General features: G+C 42.9%; 1 protein-coding gene across 2 annotated transcripts in view; it reads left to right on the forward strand.

Annotated features, from left to right (window-relative positions):
• The first annotated feature begins 1,499 nt into the window (after positions 1-1,499).
• The window catches only part of LOC138983520 (protein timeless-like), a 41,905-nt gene continuing 26,299 nt past the window's right edge, over positions 1,500-17,105 (forward strand). The window contains exons 1-13 of one of the 2 annotated variants that reach the window (XM_070356776.1): positions 1,500-1,571; positions 2,726-3,228; positions 5,433-5,527; positions 6,204-6,262; positions 8,899-9,070; positions 9,870-10,006; positions 10,383-10,443; positions 10,899-10,952; positions 11,564-12,288; positions 12,717-12,786; positions 13,804-13,916; positions 14,644-14,757; positions 16,521-16,621. In XM_070356776.1, the coding sequence (XP_070212877.1) occupies positions 3,135-3,228; positions 5,433-5,527; positions 6,204-6,262; positions 8,899-9,070; positions 9,870-10,006; positions 10,383-10,443; positions 10,899-10,952; positions 11,564-12,288; positions 12,717-12,786; positions 13,804-13,916; positions 14,644-14,757; positions 16,521-16,621 (1,795 nt within the window). In that variant the 5' untranslated portion in view covers positions 1,500-1,571; positions 2,726-3,134. Of the gene's footprint in view, positions 1,572-1,655; positions 1,880-2,725; positions 3,229-5,432; positions 5,528-6,203; positions 6,263-8,898; positions 9,071-9,869; positions 10,007-10,382; positions 10,444-10,898; positions 10,953-11,563; positions 12,289-12,716; positions 12,787-13,803; positions 13,917-14,643; positions 14,758-16,520; positions 16,622-17,105 lie in introns of those variants that run through there. The other variant, XM_070356777.1, reaches the window with a different exon arrangement.

Below are 17,105 nucleotides of genomic sequence, written 5' to 3' on the forward strand. Positions count from 1 at the left end.
TCTCCATGAAACTTACTCTGACAATGATACAGATTCTTCAAGATGACACCCCCTCAGTCCCCCCCCCCCCCCCCCCCCTTCCTGTTTCTTTTTCTTTTTATTATGGCCGGGGGGGGGGGGGGGGGGGAGATGTCTTTGATCAGTGACATGACGTCATATCCAATTTTTGTTTACAAAACTCAGTGTCGGAGTTAAGGCGGCCCGGCACTGTCAGTCACGGTCACGCCCTCATCATGTATCATTCAACTGACCGGCCGTGCGGGAGTTTCAATCAAATTGGTTGACGAATTTGGTCAAACACTTCTTTGAATCAGTCCCGACATGACCACTGATATGATTGCATTTCAGCACAGACGCTTAAAGGGAATTAATTGAATTAGTTAAGTTTGCTCATCAATGATATGACCAGGGACCTATACTGATTTACACTGACCGTAAATCGATTCGATTTTTCACTTGCACTGACTGAGATTTAAAAATTATTGCATTACGGTGTTCTCAAGTTTAGCACTGATATCCTGAAGTCCAAAACCATATAACGCCGTGTGTACATTAAATCAGTTGAATGGAAAACTGACTCCAAGCCGTCAATAAAACTTCCGGCGTTGTATTCAAATTAGTCGTTTTACTTTTGGGCTTGCACGTGTTACCCGGCCGGGTTTTTTTGGTCGGCGGGGTCAGTTTCGGTCACCATGCTGAACCTAAGGCCAAAAAAAAAATAGGTCTGTTTACGGTAACCCGACCGACCCTAGTTTTTTCGCGCGACCCTAGACTTTTTTTTTGGCATTTGGGAAAAAAAAAAAAAAAAAAAAGAAATCTTGTTTTTTTGGCAAAATAACGTAAAAATATGGTTTTTTGGAAAAAAAAAAAATCCCGACCTACCGACCCTATTTTTTGGGCCTATGTTACCGTAAACAGACCTTTTTTTTTTTGGGCCTAATATATTTACTAATGTAAATCAGAGGTTTTCTACCCTAACCAACCAACGTAGGCCTATATAATGCATAACTATAAATAGTATCTTGGTTGAGCCGGTGCTGCCAGTCGCAGTTCATTCCGTAGCCACGGTTTTAACAGGGACCTAGGCTTATATTTAGATCGAGTTAACATTTATGTATAAATTTTGCTTTACTCGACTTGTTATATTATATAATTATATATAAATTACATAATATGTATTGGAATCCTTTCCGTCTGCTCTGTGAATCCGTGATAGCTCAGGCCGGGGTAGTTATATGTAATGCTCAGACCGCTCAGACCTCAGTGTTCATGAAAACGTGAGACCTCAGCACGTGTTATCCTAACTTCACGTGGCGCTGCTCATCTAATAAACTACCCATCATGTCCGTGTATTGAGTAGATGAACACCAACACACTAATCAAAGGAATTTTTTCCGTTTATGATCGTATTTTTCAAGAAAGTTACAAGAAATAAAAAGCAACACGAAATAGAAAGGAGTGCGTGACGACATGAAGAGGCAGATGAAAATAACTTTGACGCGCATGCGCATACTTTCATAACACTGACTTTGCCAGCCAGTGGTGAAGACTTGTGCGTCTGTGATCGAACGGTAAGTGAAACCACACATGCACCTTTTTGTTGCTAGCCATTCATTCCAGAGCAGAGTTTATAAGATAAGCAAGCGAAAGTTCATCATTGCTGGCTTTCAGAAAAAAACCTAATTTTTTTCTGGTGAAAAATTGACTGTGGTGTCTCCAAGCTGTTTTTTTACTTCCACCAGTGACCCTGAACTTGAAGTTGGTTACATGTCCATCAGTCTAGTATCGGCAATTTCGGTAATGGACACAACGCTACCAGGCATATGATGCGGATTTGGGGGAAGCAGACAACAGATAAATATCTTGTTAGACCTTGGAGGTAAATGTCTATGTCTGTGTGAATGAAAACCGCGTAAGTAATTGATGATACACGCTCCGCTTTGCTGTGAGTGTGATGATAAAAGTACTGCAACTGATCATGGATTGATGGAATACAAGGTTTAGTTTACTTGTACCCAAGTTAAGGTCAGTGGTACGAATTTTGTACAACAATACTATTACTATTGAAGTGCTAGACTTTTACTTAATCAACATCGGCCATGTCTTTGCCCAAAGCAACAAAAGAAAATGACAACATTGGAAGAGTATATATTGTACATGTTTGTGGACTACTTCTAGTACTACTGAGCACCACTAGTGCACAGGTACTAAGTATTTTTTTCTTGAGGCAGGTCAAAATGTGCAATGGAAGTATTTTAGCTACAATACAGTATTTCGGCTACAATACGTATTTCGTTACAGACATAGTATATATATGTACTGTGATGGCTAATTATGGATATTATCCTATCAGCAAGAACAAATTCCTGCAAAAATATGGACTTATAAAAATGTATGTTATATAGATCTGGCACATTCCGCAAAGGTCAGATCTAACCAGTTTGAGTATCAATGAGATGTTAGTATTATGTTTTATAAGATTAAAAGATCATATTGGGACTGGAGTGGTCCTCATTCCAGTTTATATATAATTCTGAAGACAACGTACAACATAATTATCTCACTTCTTACTAATCTGTCAAGAGATACTAATACTAGTAATAGGTGAAATGTGTAAGACTAAGAGTGGCAATTCGGGAGCCACCGTTGGTAGATCAACAATGCATTGTGCACACAGATTGGAATGTTACAACTTTGCTAAGACTGACTTTTCTGTTATTTTCAGATTGGCAAACTTGAATCCACATGCAGTTCTAATTCGACAGAATCTGGACCAGGAGATTATTTACCACAATCACTATCACTCTGAGCTTATGGCTCGCTACTTTGCATACCTCTTTACTCCTAACGATGCCTATCTGGTTTCCCTCATCTTGTCTAAATGCTGTGGTAGGGTGACATAAGCGACAGCTGCTACAAGTGTCTTCACCATTTCCTGAGAAAGAAGAGACATATAATTACTGACAGATTGAATAAAAAAAAGAGAGAAGAATCTTATTTGCGAAATTCATTGAATCAGAGCTCTACCCCTCACAATTCCACTTGAATAAAAACAACTGATATTTATCAGCTGGCAGTGAAAGTTGAGTAGCAGGAGATTGTTATTAGCGTATAAACCACAAATTCAAGCCAAGATGGAGTGGAATATTATGGAGCCGGGAGGCTCTGGGGCCGGCGGTCTGGGCTGCTTTGTGGGCGACATCTACGTGCCTTCCGATGACTGTGAAGGTGAGATGACAACAGTTCTCTTTAATTTAATAATAATGATAATAATAATGAACATTTGACTTATTTAATCGCCCCTTCTCACAAGAGCTCACGGCGATGTACAATAACAGAGCACACACATACACTAAATCAAGTCGATTCTTTTCTAGTTCACTTCTGTCCATCATTTTTTTAATACCAGGGTTTGATAACATAAAAGGTGCTGTTAATTATTATTTTCTTTGTTAAGCTTCGTTTGTCTCTTCATGGTGAAGGTTCAAAACTTTTTATTAATGTCTGTCTCATGTCTTTGGGGTGAAGTGGAGGCGAGAGAGACGCAGTTAAATTTAAAACTGTATAAAGACCCTCCATTTGAATACTCCCTCCCTTCTAAGACTGTCTGTTGTTGTTTGCCTAAAATCTGTCAGTTTACCAATAATTCAAGACTCCTGTTAAGACTTAATTTTTCTCAGGAAGTCTTCAAACAGAGGTACCATATCACAATGGAACAGTTTAAAGTTCTTGAAGCTGTATTGTGTTCAGTTCAGATTAATATTCCCCCCAATTATGAATAGCCAGTCATCACCTAACAGCCTGCACATATCTGAAATTGTACATTCGTTATTACTGATTTGTATTGTTTGTGGTTGCAGAGTATGGTCATACCCGCCATTTTTAATTCTCCTTGCAAGGGAAAATATAATGTAAAGTTCTGTAAGATTTAAGCAAAACAATAGGTCAGCATAAAGGTACGCAAAATCATACAAAAGTGAATATGGTGAGTAGACATGCAGTCACAAAACTGCAAGATATAAATTTCTTTTTAAAACAAATTTGCAGTCTAACCAAAACAAAACCCTTTTCATAAGTAATAAAAACTGCATCTTGAATGGTCCAAAAAAAGAAAAGGCTACTGCGCAGTTGTGCGGCTTCAAGTTCATGTTCTTGCTGCATTCTGGGAATGGTTATTTTGAGAAAATCAATAATGGGTTACATGTATGCTCTCCTGATGTCCTTATAAGTGCAAAGGTTCAGGGGAGGCAACTGGGTCAAGGATGGAGTGTTCTCTAACGGCAATAGTACAGTGGAACCCCTATTTTAAGACCCACCAATTTAAGACTCCCTCCCTTTAAAGACCTTGGTTTCTCAGACTTTTTGTGCATAACCTCTGTAAATTTGCCACCACTTTAAGACTCCCTCCTTGTTAATGTGAGACGATGACTGTCCATGACATTGTTGCGCGCTGTTTGGGTTGTTTTGCGCATTGCACTAATAAGATGCGTGTGCCTGTATGATCACGTGAGACCGCGAGACTTGTGAAAGATCTTGGCAGTCGAGCGGGAACCTTTGCGAAGTAAAAAACAAGAAATGACTTCGCTTGCTTGACTCACTTTTATTGCGTTTGACTGAGAAGCGTTCACCTGCAAAACAACCCAAACAGCGCGCAACAATGTCAAGGACAGTCATCGTCTCACATAAAGACCCGATTTTCTCAGATTTTTCTGAGGTCTTTAAAGGGGGGTTCAACTGTAGACATTTTCTAAATCGGTAGGAGGAAGTTTTAAAATGGAGGTAAATTTACAGACTTTACAAACGGAAGCTCTGAAAGAGTACAGATTTCAATCAAAGGGGGCGAGGTCTTAAAAGGAGCTTCTACTAGTGTATAGGCCCCCCCAAAAAATAGGTCTGTTTACGGTAACCCGACCGACCCTAGTTTTTAGGCCCGACCCTAATCTTTTTTTTTGGATCGCCTGGAAAAAAAAACCGCATCCAAAATAGAGCTGTTTGCGCTCAAACAGCAGACGACAGAAGGGAGGTAAGCTCAAAGTACTGTTTATAGTTATGTTGGGCAAAAACAGGGATTGATGAGAAGAAATGAACTGTGAAACATCATAGAGAGGGGAGAAAAAAAAGAAAAAAAAATGGAAAAAAAAAAGCCGACCTACCGACCCTATTTTTTCACCCTATGTTACCGTAAACAGACCTATTTTTTTTTTGGCCATATCAATACAATTAGTCAGTGAATCCTGCCCTCAGGCCTCACAGAGACCAGTCACTCTGTTAATAAACCAGTCAAACCAAGCAGAACACAGCGATACTATCATCATTCAAAGATGCTGCTTTGCTCAGAGCTTCCTTTTTTTCAAAAAACTGTCAGGGGGATGCTTTCAGACTCTTTTTTTTTCAGTGCCATGATCTCATGATTGTCTTGATTGTGCTTGCAGAGATACTTGATGAGATTATTGACAACCTGTCCAGAGAGGACCCCAAGCTACGAAACGAGCGTCGCAAGTTGTCTTTTGATTCAGTTGTTCAAAAGGTAAGCTTAATTTTTCTGTGCTTTCTAATTTTATCCCATGCAACCCCCCTCCGAAAAAAAGAGGGGGGAGGCTCAGAAAATAGAACTTATTTTTATGCTTCTGAACAAAAAAAAAATTTAAAAATAACAAATCAGGATTTTTCAGACCTTACAAGGGAGGTTACTCTTCTCCGCCATCTAGGGGACAAAGCTAGCGCGATCTCCAGCCAATTAACCGCCACATGTGCAATCAAACTTAACATCATAAAGTCGTCGATCCACTGACCCTATTTTTGTGTGTCTTGTCATTGGAAACGATTTTTTTTTTAAGTTGTCGTTAGGCCAAAAAAAAAAATAGGTCTGTTTACGGTAACCCGACCGACCCTATCGATTTGGCGCCGACCCAAAAACTTTTTTTTGATTTCAAAAAAAAAAAAGAGGTAAAAATGCTAAAAAGAGACATTTGGCGTTTCTTTCTCTCCCTTTCTCTCTGTTTTATTTATACGTTAGTTTTGAAACATGTATTCATCAAATATAAGAAGTGAATTTACACACACACACACACACAAAAAAAAAACCCTACCTACCTACCGACCCTACTTTTTTTGGTCATGTTACCCTAAACAGACAATTTTTTTTTTTGGCCTAATGTGAGCAAAGTGTGTATTGTGAGGCAACTGTGACGCTGTGTTTGCAGGACTTGGTGCCTCTGGTGATGTGCTGCACGGATGAAGACATCCTCGCTCGCGTCGTCAGGTGAGTCATGCTCGGCCTTTACACCGCTTCTGCCTCCGTGTTTCTAGGCAAATTGTTGAGATACAGTGGAATCCCCTCAAAAAATCTGAGAAAAGCAGGTCAATACAAGTCGCGTAAGGCGAAATTACTACATTTAGTCAAGCTGTGGAACTCACAGAATGAAACTGAACGCACTGCATTTTTTCACAATGACCGTAGTCCGCCACTTGTGCAAAACGGAGTGAAACTGACGAGCCTGTTCAGCGCGGTAGTGGTTTCGCTGTGCTGCATAGCACACTTTTCTGTACCTCTCTTCGTTTTAACTTTCTGAGCGTGTTTTTAATCCAAACATATCATTAACAGCTATTGTGTTTTCAGCGAAGCAATAGTGTCCGATATTTAGACGAGACAAGTATAATGCCGACAAGTCCAAGACGACTCGCATTATACTTGTTCAAGTCTAAATGTCGGACCCTATTGCTACGCTGAAAATACAATAGCGATTATATAGCTGTTCTGACCTTTATTTGTTGTTCCAAACTTACAAAATGACAGTTTTTGCGTTGATGCGTTGATCTCAGGTTTTGATAGCAGACGCCGTTTCTTATGCGCATTAGTTTTGCGCAGGCGCCACACTGACTTTGAAAAAAAAATTGATTTGACAACTTTTTTTTACAGCTTTTTATTAGTTCATTCGTATACAACAAAAAGAAGTTTGAGTTTTTCAAATTTTTAAACAAGACTACTTATGAAGAAGACCAAAACACAACATCAACGGAAAACTAGAAACAACTGAAGTACTAGGATGCAACAAGGGGAGGAAAAGAGAACAGCTAATCCGTACAAAGCGAGCAGATGGCAGCGACGTTTTCAGTTTGGGTGAATGGCATTTATACTTGTCTCGTCATGAAGCGAATTTTTTAACCTCAGTTATAAACGACTACATGAATGTTAGTGCCACAGGTTGTACATCAATACTTTAGAGGGGAAGTGGGGTATTTAGTGTGGAGTTACGAGATAAGAAAAGCGGAATGCGAAAGTTTGTGTCAGTCGGCAACTGTGAACTAAGCTCACAGGCACACAAAAACGGCTGTTCCGTTTTACTCCCCTGTTTGTACTACATCTTTCGACTTTGCTTGGGAATTTTGTGGTGTTTAGGGACAGAAAATAATTGATTTAGTCCTGTTTCATCGGGAAGTTAGCAGAAAAGGGTATGCTATCGACACTTGTAAAGCTGAAAAACATTCCCGAGAAGAATTTCAAGTTGTCAGTGTATGCTGTTGTCGATCAGTGAAACATCGTGTGCTACAGATGGGTAAACCGGAACCATGCATCTTTGTTATTGACAATATGCTTTTGGATATTGGCAAAAATGGTCGACTTCCGTAGCATTATGCTTTGATGATCGGAAGAGACCATCCAATCACAGCCCCCGAATTCCCCCACGTGTCCATCAGAATAGCTATGTATCTATATGTTTTTGGAATCAGGAACCGACAAGGAATAAGATGAAATTGTTTTTAAATCGATTTCTGAAATTTAATTTTGATCATAATTTTTATATTTTTAATTTTCAGAGCTTGTTTTTAATCCTCCCCCCCGCGGGTTAGGGGGAAGAATTTACCCGATGCTCCCCAGCATGTCGTAAGAGACGACTAACGGATTCTGTTTCTCCTTTTACCCTTGTTAAGTGTTTCTTGTATAGAATATAGTCAATGTTTGTAAAGATTTTAGTCAAGCAGTATGTAAGAAATGTTAAGTCCTTTGTACTGGAAACTTGCATTTTCCCAGTAAGGTCATATATTGTACTACGTTGCAAGTCCCTGGAGCAATTTTTTGATTAGTGCTTTTGTGAACAAGAAACAATTAACAAGTGGCTCTATCCCATCTCCCCCCCCCCCCCCCCCCCCCCCCCCCCCCTCCCTTTCCCCGTCGCGATATAACCTTCGTGGTTGAAAACGACGTTAAACACCAAATAAAGAAAGTATTTCCAGGCAGTTGGCTTTGAGCGGACATGATGCATGCAGAGTGCAGAGGAAATGTATCTGCAGGCATTTCTGTGTCCCTGACCCAAGTGTACGACCAATGTGAAAAAGTACTCCATTTACAATGTTATAAATTGGTACATGTCTCTGAAACAGACTATAGATTATTGTCAGCAACTCGGTTAGGTTCTCCTTGTGAGCTGTAGGGCTCTGCATATGAAAGAAACTATGTTTATTCCTGCCTGTTAGTGTTAGACATTTTGGCCAAGGTGAAATTCAATCTGGAACTAAGAGAAATGAGTTGTGGTTACCATTCCTTTCAGGGATACATGTACATGTATGACTAAACACTGCGAGCAGCACAGTGAAAGCATATTAAGAACCAAACCCTGTGCACAGCGGCATACTGCATATATTAAGAACAGGCTTTACGGTGCAATGTATTGATTAAGTGTGAATGCACTGTAAATAGCGTTATGTAGTTGCTTTTCCCCCCAATGATGGTACAGCGTTCTGGGCAGGGCTTAAGCCTGGATATATGCGCTCTAAAAATATTATGCATGTGGATACTGGGACGGGACGGTGTGAGAGTACACCGAGACAAGGAACAGGTGTTGGGACAGCAGCAAAAATAAAAAATGCATGATGATGTGTTGTTGCGGTGTGTTTTAGACTGCTGGCAAACCTGACACAGCCCTTGGACGTGTTCCTCCAGCAGGGCGTGCCGCTGGCCAGCCAGTGTCGGCGTGAGATCGACACCCTCGTCCACTCTGCCAAGCTGCGTTGCACCGACCTCGACTTCTTCAAGAGTCTCGCCAACAGGATGGAGATGGCGCTCAACAGGGTGAGCCATTGTCTCCCACTGTCTGCTTGTCAAAGATTTCATTTGGAAATTCGGGTCGCTTCCTCTCAGCATTTTCTCCCACAATCTACTTGTCAAAGATTGCATTTGGAAATTCGGGTCGCTTCCTCTCAGCGTTTTCTCCCAAAGTCTACTTGTCAAAGATTTCATTTGGAAATTCGGGGCGCTTCCTCTCAGCGTTTTCTCCCACAGTCTGCTTATCAAACATTTAATTTTTAATTACATCATTATCCCATTTATAGGAAATTCAGGTCGCTTCCTCCCAGTGGAAAGCTAGCAGCAACAAAGAGTCGAGCTACCAACGTGTGTGCGTGTTTACTTGTAACCAGCCACCTGTACTTATGGCAGAATGACCGAGGTCGTTTATATGCCACTGTGCTGACAGGGGGTTGGGACATGGATACCATCTCTGAGTCTGCACATAAAGTTGACTTGTGTCTGTCTTACTTTCTGATGGTCAGCAGTCACAATTAAAAGTGGCTTTTGCCTTGATTTGGCAAGGGTGCAGGTGACAGTCATCGGAGATAGAGAGTTGATAGGTGAAGGGAAGTAACTCTGGGCTCTGAATGAATGCAGTGGGATAAATCACATGTGCAACAACAACTTTCTTTGAAGCAAAAAGTGACTCCTCTCTGACCATTGTCTATTCTCATGTCTGTCAGTGGGACTTGTGCAGTTACAAATGCAATATAGCAATGTAGAAAGAGAATGGTTTTGGTTGACAGTAAAAAGAGAATGGTTTTGGTTGACAGTAAAAAGAGAATGCATTTTTGGTGTACAGAGCGGGGAGACAGTCTCAGCAACAGACAGCGAGCTGTTGAACCACGCCCTGCTGTTACTGAGGAACTTGCTTCACACGGGGAGCGACGACGACACGCACGCCTCTGAGGCCTCCATCCTGCTTCAGTCCATGCTCAGGTAAGGGCGCATACTGTGTTGTACATCCTCTATGTTACTGTCTGCATATATGTCTCTCTCATTCACTCACATACACACCCGCACTCTCTCTCTCTCTTTTTCTCTCTTTTCCTCTCTTTCTTTCTCTCTCTCTCTCTTTCTCTGTCGGTCTGGTCTGTCTTGTGCACACACACACGCTATTTTTCTATCTCTCACACTGTCTCTCTCTGTTGGGTAGTTTCTCTTCTCCAGGCCTGGTCAGTGTGATTATTGTGATTGACATTGTTGTTGGGGCGAGAGAAAGAAAGAGAAGGGCAGAAGCTGAAGTTAATGGTTGTGATGTGGGTGAAAGTTTCTCAGTGAGATAACTGGCGTGTGTGTGTGTGTGTGTTTGCAGCTCCTTGTTCCTGGCCGAGATGGACAAACTGGTGTTGAGGACGCTCAACCACCCACAGAAGGTGAGCATCCTCATGCACACGTATTTGACACCTTTGGATGTTTGATAGGAGTATTAACAGTACAGTACAATACGGTACAGTTCAACGCAACGCAGTACAATGCAATACAAATACAATTCAGTACCCAAACAATACAATACAATATCATATAATACCATACGATACAATATCACACAATGCATCATATCATACAGTACAATAAATTGAATATCGTAAAATACAGTAGAATATAACTTTATTGTCTGATCGTGGGTACAAACAGACTTCTTTTTTTTCGGCTCATCACACACAGTGCACTGGATCACAATTATTTTAATATATTAATTGACATGGCCCTTCTGTTGATATAATCTGTATGCATGCATGTTTAGACTCTGTGTGTGTGAAGATGTACATAATGTGTGTGTGTGTGTGTGTATGTGTTTAAAGTGTAATTCTTGCCTCTGCTCTTTCAGGCTGAATGGGTGGTTTCAAATGTACAGCTGCTGTCTTTGGTCTTCAAAGACTACGTGAGTTGTACTTTATTTTATCAAGCTTTACAGTTTTCAGCATTGCAGAATAGTATTGGAATCTGTTACCTTATTTTATCAAGTTGTACAGCCTTGCTGAATAGTATTGGATTCTCTCCTGGATGGTCTGCCCTTCAACATTAAAAGCCAGCATTTCCTTCAAGGTAGTATGTCATCGCTATTTGTAAAAGAGAAGTCAGACATTTCATTTTTTTACATTTGAGAATATTTTTTGCTTCTTCTGATATGCATAGGTAATTAATATTAATCACAGCCACTCACATGGGAACATTTTGAGCACACTAAGTTATTGTAATTTCAAGAATTGGCTTCTGGTTGTTGCACGTTCTATTTAGATCTAGTCAAGTTTTGACTGAATGTTTTCTGGTGTGTAGAGTGATTTTGAGAAAACTAGTGGACAGATCTTCATGAAAATGTACATACAAATTCTTCCAGATGATATCCCCGGACGCGTTTTTGTTGTTGTTGTTGATATCATAAATGTCTTTAATGATGTCATATCTGGCATTTAGTGAAAGTTGAGGCTGCACTGTGACGACCTTGAAGTGTGTGTGTTCAGCGTACCATAACTGAGGTGGTTGTTTGCACAGGCTGGCGCCCTGCTGGAGGGCGACTGCGATGAGGACGACGACAGAGACGACTGTGAGAGCAGGTCTGACGATGACAGCGTCTCGGACATCTTCGAGTTCATCCCTTCTCAGACCTCCAAGTTTCTCTCACAGAACTTCCACAGGCAGCTCCAGATCGGAGAAGCCATCATAGAATTGGGAGAAACCGCGGCATCTTTGGCAGCTAAACAGAACACGGCAGACTGTGCCTTTCCAGGTGAGGAGGGGGGTGCCAGCCGAGAGGGGGAGGAAAACAACATGCAAACGGACGATGATTCCACAGACTGGGAACAGAGAGGCGAAGCTTGTGTCTCGTCGACAAAAGCAGAACCCTGCCACGGTGGTGAGGAAAACATGTTGGCATTGTTGGCATCGGACACAGGCAAGAGCCTCCAGGAAGATAGTATTAGCGAGCACGCTCTTACAACGCACAGAGCCACAGAAGACAAGGTGGGCCGACAGTTGGCAGGCACGTCAACGGACAGCGGCAGGCCCAACTCCAGTCAGTCAGACAAACCGGGAGAGAGGACACCCGAGGAGAGAGAGGAGGGGGTCGGCAAGGAGGAGGATAATGACAGTGGGGTGGAGGAGTTCGCGGCCATGGTGTGGGACAACGTGGAGACAGGGGGCGCCACCAGCAGCGACGAGGAGAAAGCACTGTCTGAGCTGTCCGCCGGGTCCTGTCTCATGGATGGGGACATCATTGTGTGAGTATGAGTGTGTGTGTGTGTGTGTGTGTGTTAGGAGCAGAGTATGGCAGAAAGTTATGTGGGACTTTTTATGTGGGACATTATTATGTGTCAGTGTTTTAAGAGGGATAGTATGACAGAAAGTTGTGTTTGAATTGTTGTGTTAGTGGTGTCTAATGGATGGAGACATTGTGTGGTACAAGGGCTCAATGTGCTTGTGTGTGTGTGTTTGGGGTAGAGGTGAGGAAATCAGCACATCTTTTTTTTCTGGATTTCAGTGTTTGAGGATTATATGCCTGCAAGAACCAAACAAATTCTTGTATATCTATCTTATCTAGTAAGTCCCACTCCCAGTCTGTGTGTTGTAGTTTTTATGGAAAATGGCCAAACTATTTGATTCTGTTAGAAAAAAAAATGCTGACACTTTGTTTTGTATTGTATTTCAGAGCGTACCTGCGAAAGTTTGCCACAGACATCGTCACTTCAGGCCTGAGCAATCTGGCCAGATGCCTCATGGTAAGTCAGACTGCCTGACATAAAGCCAAAGTCTGCTGTACATGCTACTTGACATGGTACTGCATTATTGTGTTACTGAAGTACTGATTGTACATGTATCTGTACTTTTCCATGATGTATCAGATATGTGACCCTCCACCACGGTATGAGTCGCATGTCACCTTTGCATGATTTTCATATTTTTACAATTTCATGAAGAGTTTTTTATGCTCTATCCAGTGGTGAAACCCGTTTTGGAAAAGAGCAAAAAATGTTTGAGTTATAAGCCTGTGACTAAGGTGACCCTCACACTGTTACCTGACACTCTCCGGACTTATATCAAGCCTAGCGCAGAACCGCGCGAGGTGACATGCGACTCATTTCGTGGTGGAGGGTCACATATTTATATATTGATGACATCATCTGCAATGGGACTCACTTTTGTTTGTTCGTTCATGGGCTGAAACTCCCACGGCTTTTACGTGTATGACCGTTTTTACCCCGCCATTTAGGCAGCCATACGCCGCTTTCGGAGGAAGCATGCCGGGTATTTTCGTGTTTCTATAACCCACCGAACTCTGACATGGATTACAGGATCTTTTTCGTGCGCACTTGGTCTTGTGCTTGCGTGTACACACGGGGGTGTTCGGACACCGAGGAGAGTCTGCACACAAAGTTGACTCTGAGAAATAAATCTCTCGCCGAACGTGGGGACGAACTCACGCTGACAGCGGCCAACTGGATACAAATCCAGCGCGCTACCGACTGAGCTACATCCCCGCCCCATGGGACTCACTTACTGTAAGAGTTTTTTTCTAAACACCAGTGTTGTTCCCAGTACTCGTACAAATATAAACACTATTTCATAATAAAAATAATCAGTTTTGGCCTTCTCCTGAAAAGCTGTCTGGAACGAGTTACGCCCAAATTCCATGATGACATCAATATTTATTTGTGTAAGATTGGGAGAGAGGAAGAGAGCATTTGGCAAGTTGGGTGGTGAACAGTGTAAGAGGTGTCCAGTGATTGTGTTTTCAGAAAGCCTTGATGACCAGCTATGACGGAGTGCTGGACGATTCCTTCTTCATGTGGACGGTCGGTTTCTTCGTCAGCTTCGCCAGGCGCGCCCGCATAGAATTCTCACAGTACAGGTGAGCCACCCCTCACTTCTATTCTCACAGTCCAGGTGAGCCACCCCTCACTTCTATTCTCACAGTACAGGTGAGCCACCCGCACTTCTATTCTCACAGTACAGGTGAGCCACCCCTCACTTCTATTCTCACAGTCCAGGTGAGCCACCCCTCACTTCTATTCTCACAGTACAGGTGAGCCACCCCGCACTTCTATTCTCACAGTACAGGTGAGCCACCCCTCACTTCTATTCTCACAGTACAGGTGAGCCACCCCGCACTTCTTGGCTTTCTACCTGTGGTGTTTGCACGTTATAGTCATAATTATAATAATGCTAATGATAATAATAAAAAATAATCATGACAGCTTGTATAGCTTGAACCACAGGGATCTGTGCTCTCCGAGCTTTACATATTAACTACATGTTGCACAAGGGTTGGGACATGGATACCGTCCCTGGGTCTGCACTCAAAGTTGACCCGTGTCCGTCCCAGTGTGGATTGGAATCCATGACCATGATCACAAGTCCAGTGCTCTACCGACTGAGCTACCCAGCCCCCTGCATACCTGTGGTGTTTGCAGTTGATCTTGGTTTCTCTTGTACTGCGAGTTTAATCCCTATCCAGACATGGTCAATACATGTTATTTTCGGTGTGAGAGATGTGTATATGTCTATGAATTTATCCACCATAATACATATAAGGTATGTGGAGAAAAGTAACGCGTGAATGTGCATGATGGTTTCAGAGACGTGTTGAACCTGGACGTGTTCGGGTTCCTGGTGTACCAGGGGTACCGCAACTGTGAAAAGCTGGCCGCTCAGATCAAGAAGCAGGAACCCTGCCCTCTGGTCAGATACAGGTAGGTTGTGCTGGACATTTCTCACTGTGCACACTGATGAATAAGTCAGCATATTTTTATTTTTGTGTGTGTATGTGTTAAAACACAGTAAAAACTAAAATACCATCTTTATTTCCCTATGGGTCGTCTGGACATCATCTGGACTATGTACAGCAGTCCCTGCAATGTACGGCCCCCGGCGTGAGCGGACACCTGACATGTACGGACACATTTGCTCGGCACGGAGTGTTTTCCTTCTATATTTTCCCCCCCTTAAACGGACACCTGCAAAACGTGGACACGGACACTCATTTTCGGTCCCAACAGCAGGTCATACCTCCAATGTACGGACAGACCATCGTCACATTTTCACCACAACAAAATCGATAACAGAGCAGTCCGGCTCTTGGTGCAAAGATCACAGCCGCAATGGCGTGACGACAGTCACTGGTAACTTGAGTGCACCTGTACCCATCAGGAGGGGGGGGGGGGGGGGGGTAGTTTTGGTCAGGAGTGGAGTACATGCGAAGATGCCAACATGAAACTGCACTGTGCTCTTTATTCTTAATCTTGTCTGTTGGACGTAAACAACAGAAACCACAGTCGATGAAGGTCCTGAACGAAAGAGAGTGAAAAACCGGCCACAGTTCTCAGCATCGTGTGTCTGTGTGTAACCTCTTTCATTGACAAGATACTCAGTCTTGTTTCCCCTCAGCCTTGACCAGTGAGTCGGTTGCCTAATCTGTGAACCCTTCAGTTGTCTTGCTGTGTCAAAAGTTAGGACACAGTCAACTGGTTTTGCTCTGAGTGAACAGTTGGAGCTGACCTCTCTGGCCACAGCCCAACAGTACATGGCTGGAGGGAGTGAGAGAGAGAGGGAGGCGGGGGGGGGGGGGGGGGGTGGAGGGGTAGCTGGCTAAACTCTGTGGGGTGTCCGGTGTCACTGCATGTCAGCAGGAAGAGCATTGGAGAGAAATAGAGAGGTGTACTCTTCCACACAATTTCCAAGCATCAGTTGTCACGGCTTGGGGTAGGCATTAGTGAGGGAGAGTGGGAGCTGTGTTATGTACAGTGTATTTCCGACTGCTGGAGAGTGAAAAGTCACTGCCATGCCACATGATCGGCATGCATGTCAATAAAGCCAGACAGGATGAAAATAAATTACATGATTATGACATGCAGCTCTATCTGCTGCTATTTATTTAAACTGGGTTTCAAACTTATTCTTGCAAAGCATCTGCACACGCTCCTCTGTGCTGCGTTTGTGTGGCTGCTTTCGTATGTCAGTGCATGGTGAGTGTGTTCACTGTCTTGAGGATTTATTTTATCTCTTCTTTTCAACACTTTTCATACAAATCATTTTTACAGAACGTTTAAAGAAGTATTAGGAGTTTATTGTTTAGTAGCCACAAGAAGTGATTAATAGCATAGACTCAATCCTGTTGTTTGTGTGTCTGTGTGAGTGTATGGGGGAGGGGGTGGTGTGGTCACCCCTCCCGTGACCGGACACCTGCAATGTATGGACAGTTTTGCTATGGCCCAAGGGTGTCCGTTCATGAGAGGGACTGCTGTAGTTCAAATTACTTCATTGTTTATTTGTTTGTTTACAAAGATAATCCTTTAAAAAGTGGTCGATGGGAAGGTTCTGTGGTGTTTGAGGACTACATGAAGTCAATAACTCAAAAAGGTTGAGAGATACAGGCACTTTTGTCAGGCTCTGGGAAGCATGGTGCAGGTTAAACATGGATAAAATCTGACATTACAGTGTGCGTTGGCTGTTGCAGGCTCCACCTGGTGGTGTGCTCGCTCAACCAGCTGTTCCAGGTCATCCTGACCCACACCACCGAAACCGGGGAGAACCGAGAGTACATCCACACAATGCAGAGTGAGCTCCCTTACAATCTGTGTCTCAGAGAGAGAGCTTAAGCTTGTTTGTGTATATGTATTGCCACAGTGAGTATGTGCTGTAGGAGAGAGAGAGAGTTTGTGCAAACGAAATCTTGGTGTGTCTGTTAACAACATATGTATTGCACGGCAGTTTCTGCTATTAGGTTTAGTTCACAGGCACAGCCGGAATCTGACCCCTTTATCACCCCTTCCTCAGCGCCAGGCCGCCAGCGGTAATTAATCCCCCATCCCCCGGTTCAGCGCTGGCTACACAGTAGTGACTGTACAACCGCGCGATAGCATCACCCACACAAGCCATCTCAGCAGTAGAAGGCTAAGAGAAAAGCTCCCTTCTACTAGCAGGCCAGAGTGCGGCCTAGCTCAACCTCTCGGCAGCTACGCACTGCTATCTCTGCCTTGCGAGTAAGCTGTGTGTTTTGAAAACACTTCTATCTTGTTAGTTCTCTTGAATTACGATGTCA

This window comes from Littorina saxatilis, linkage group LG13 (assembly GCF_037325665.1).
Source record: "Littorina saxatilis isolate snail1 linkage group LG13, US_GU_Lsax_2.0, whole genome shotgun sequence".
In the NCBI taxonomy this organism is placed as follows: domain Eukaryota; kingdom Metazoa; phylum Mollusca; class Gastropoda; order Littorinimorpha; family Littorinidae; genus Littorina; species Littorina saxatilis.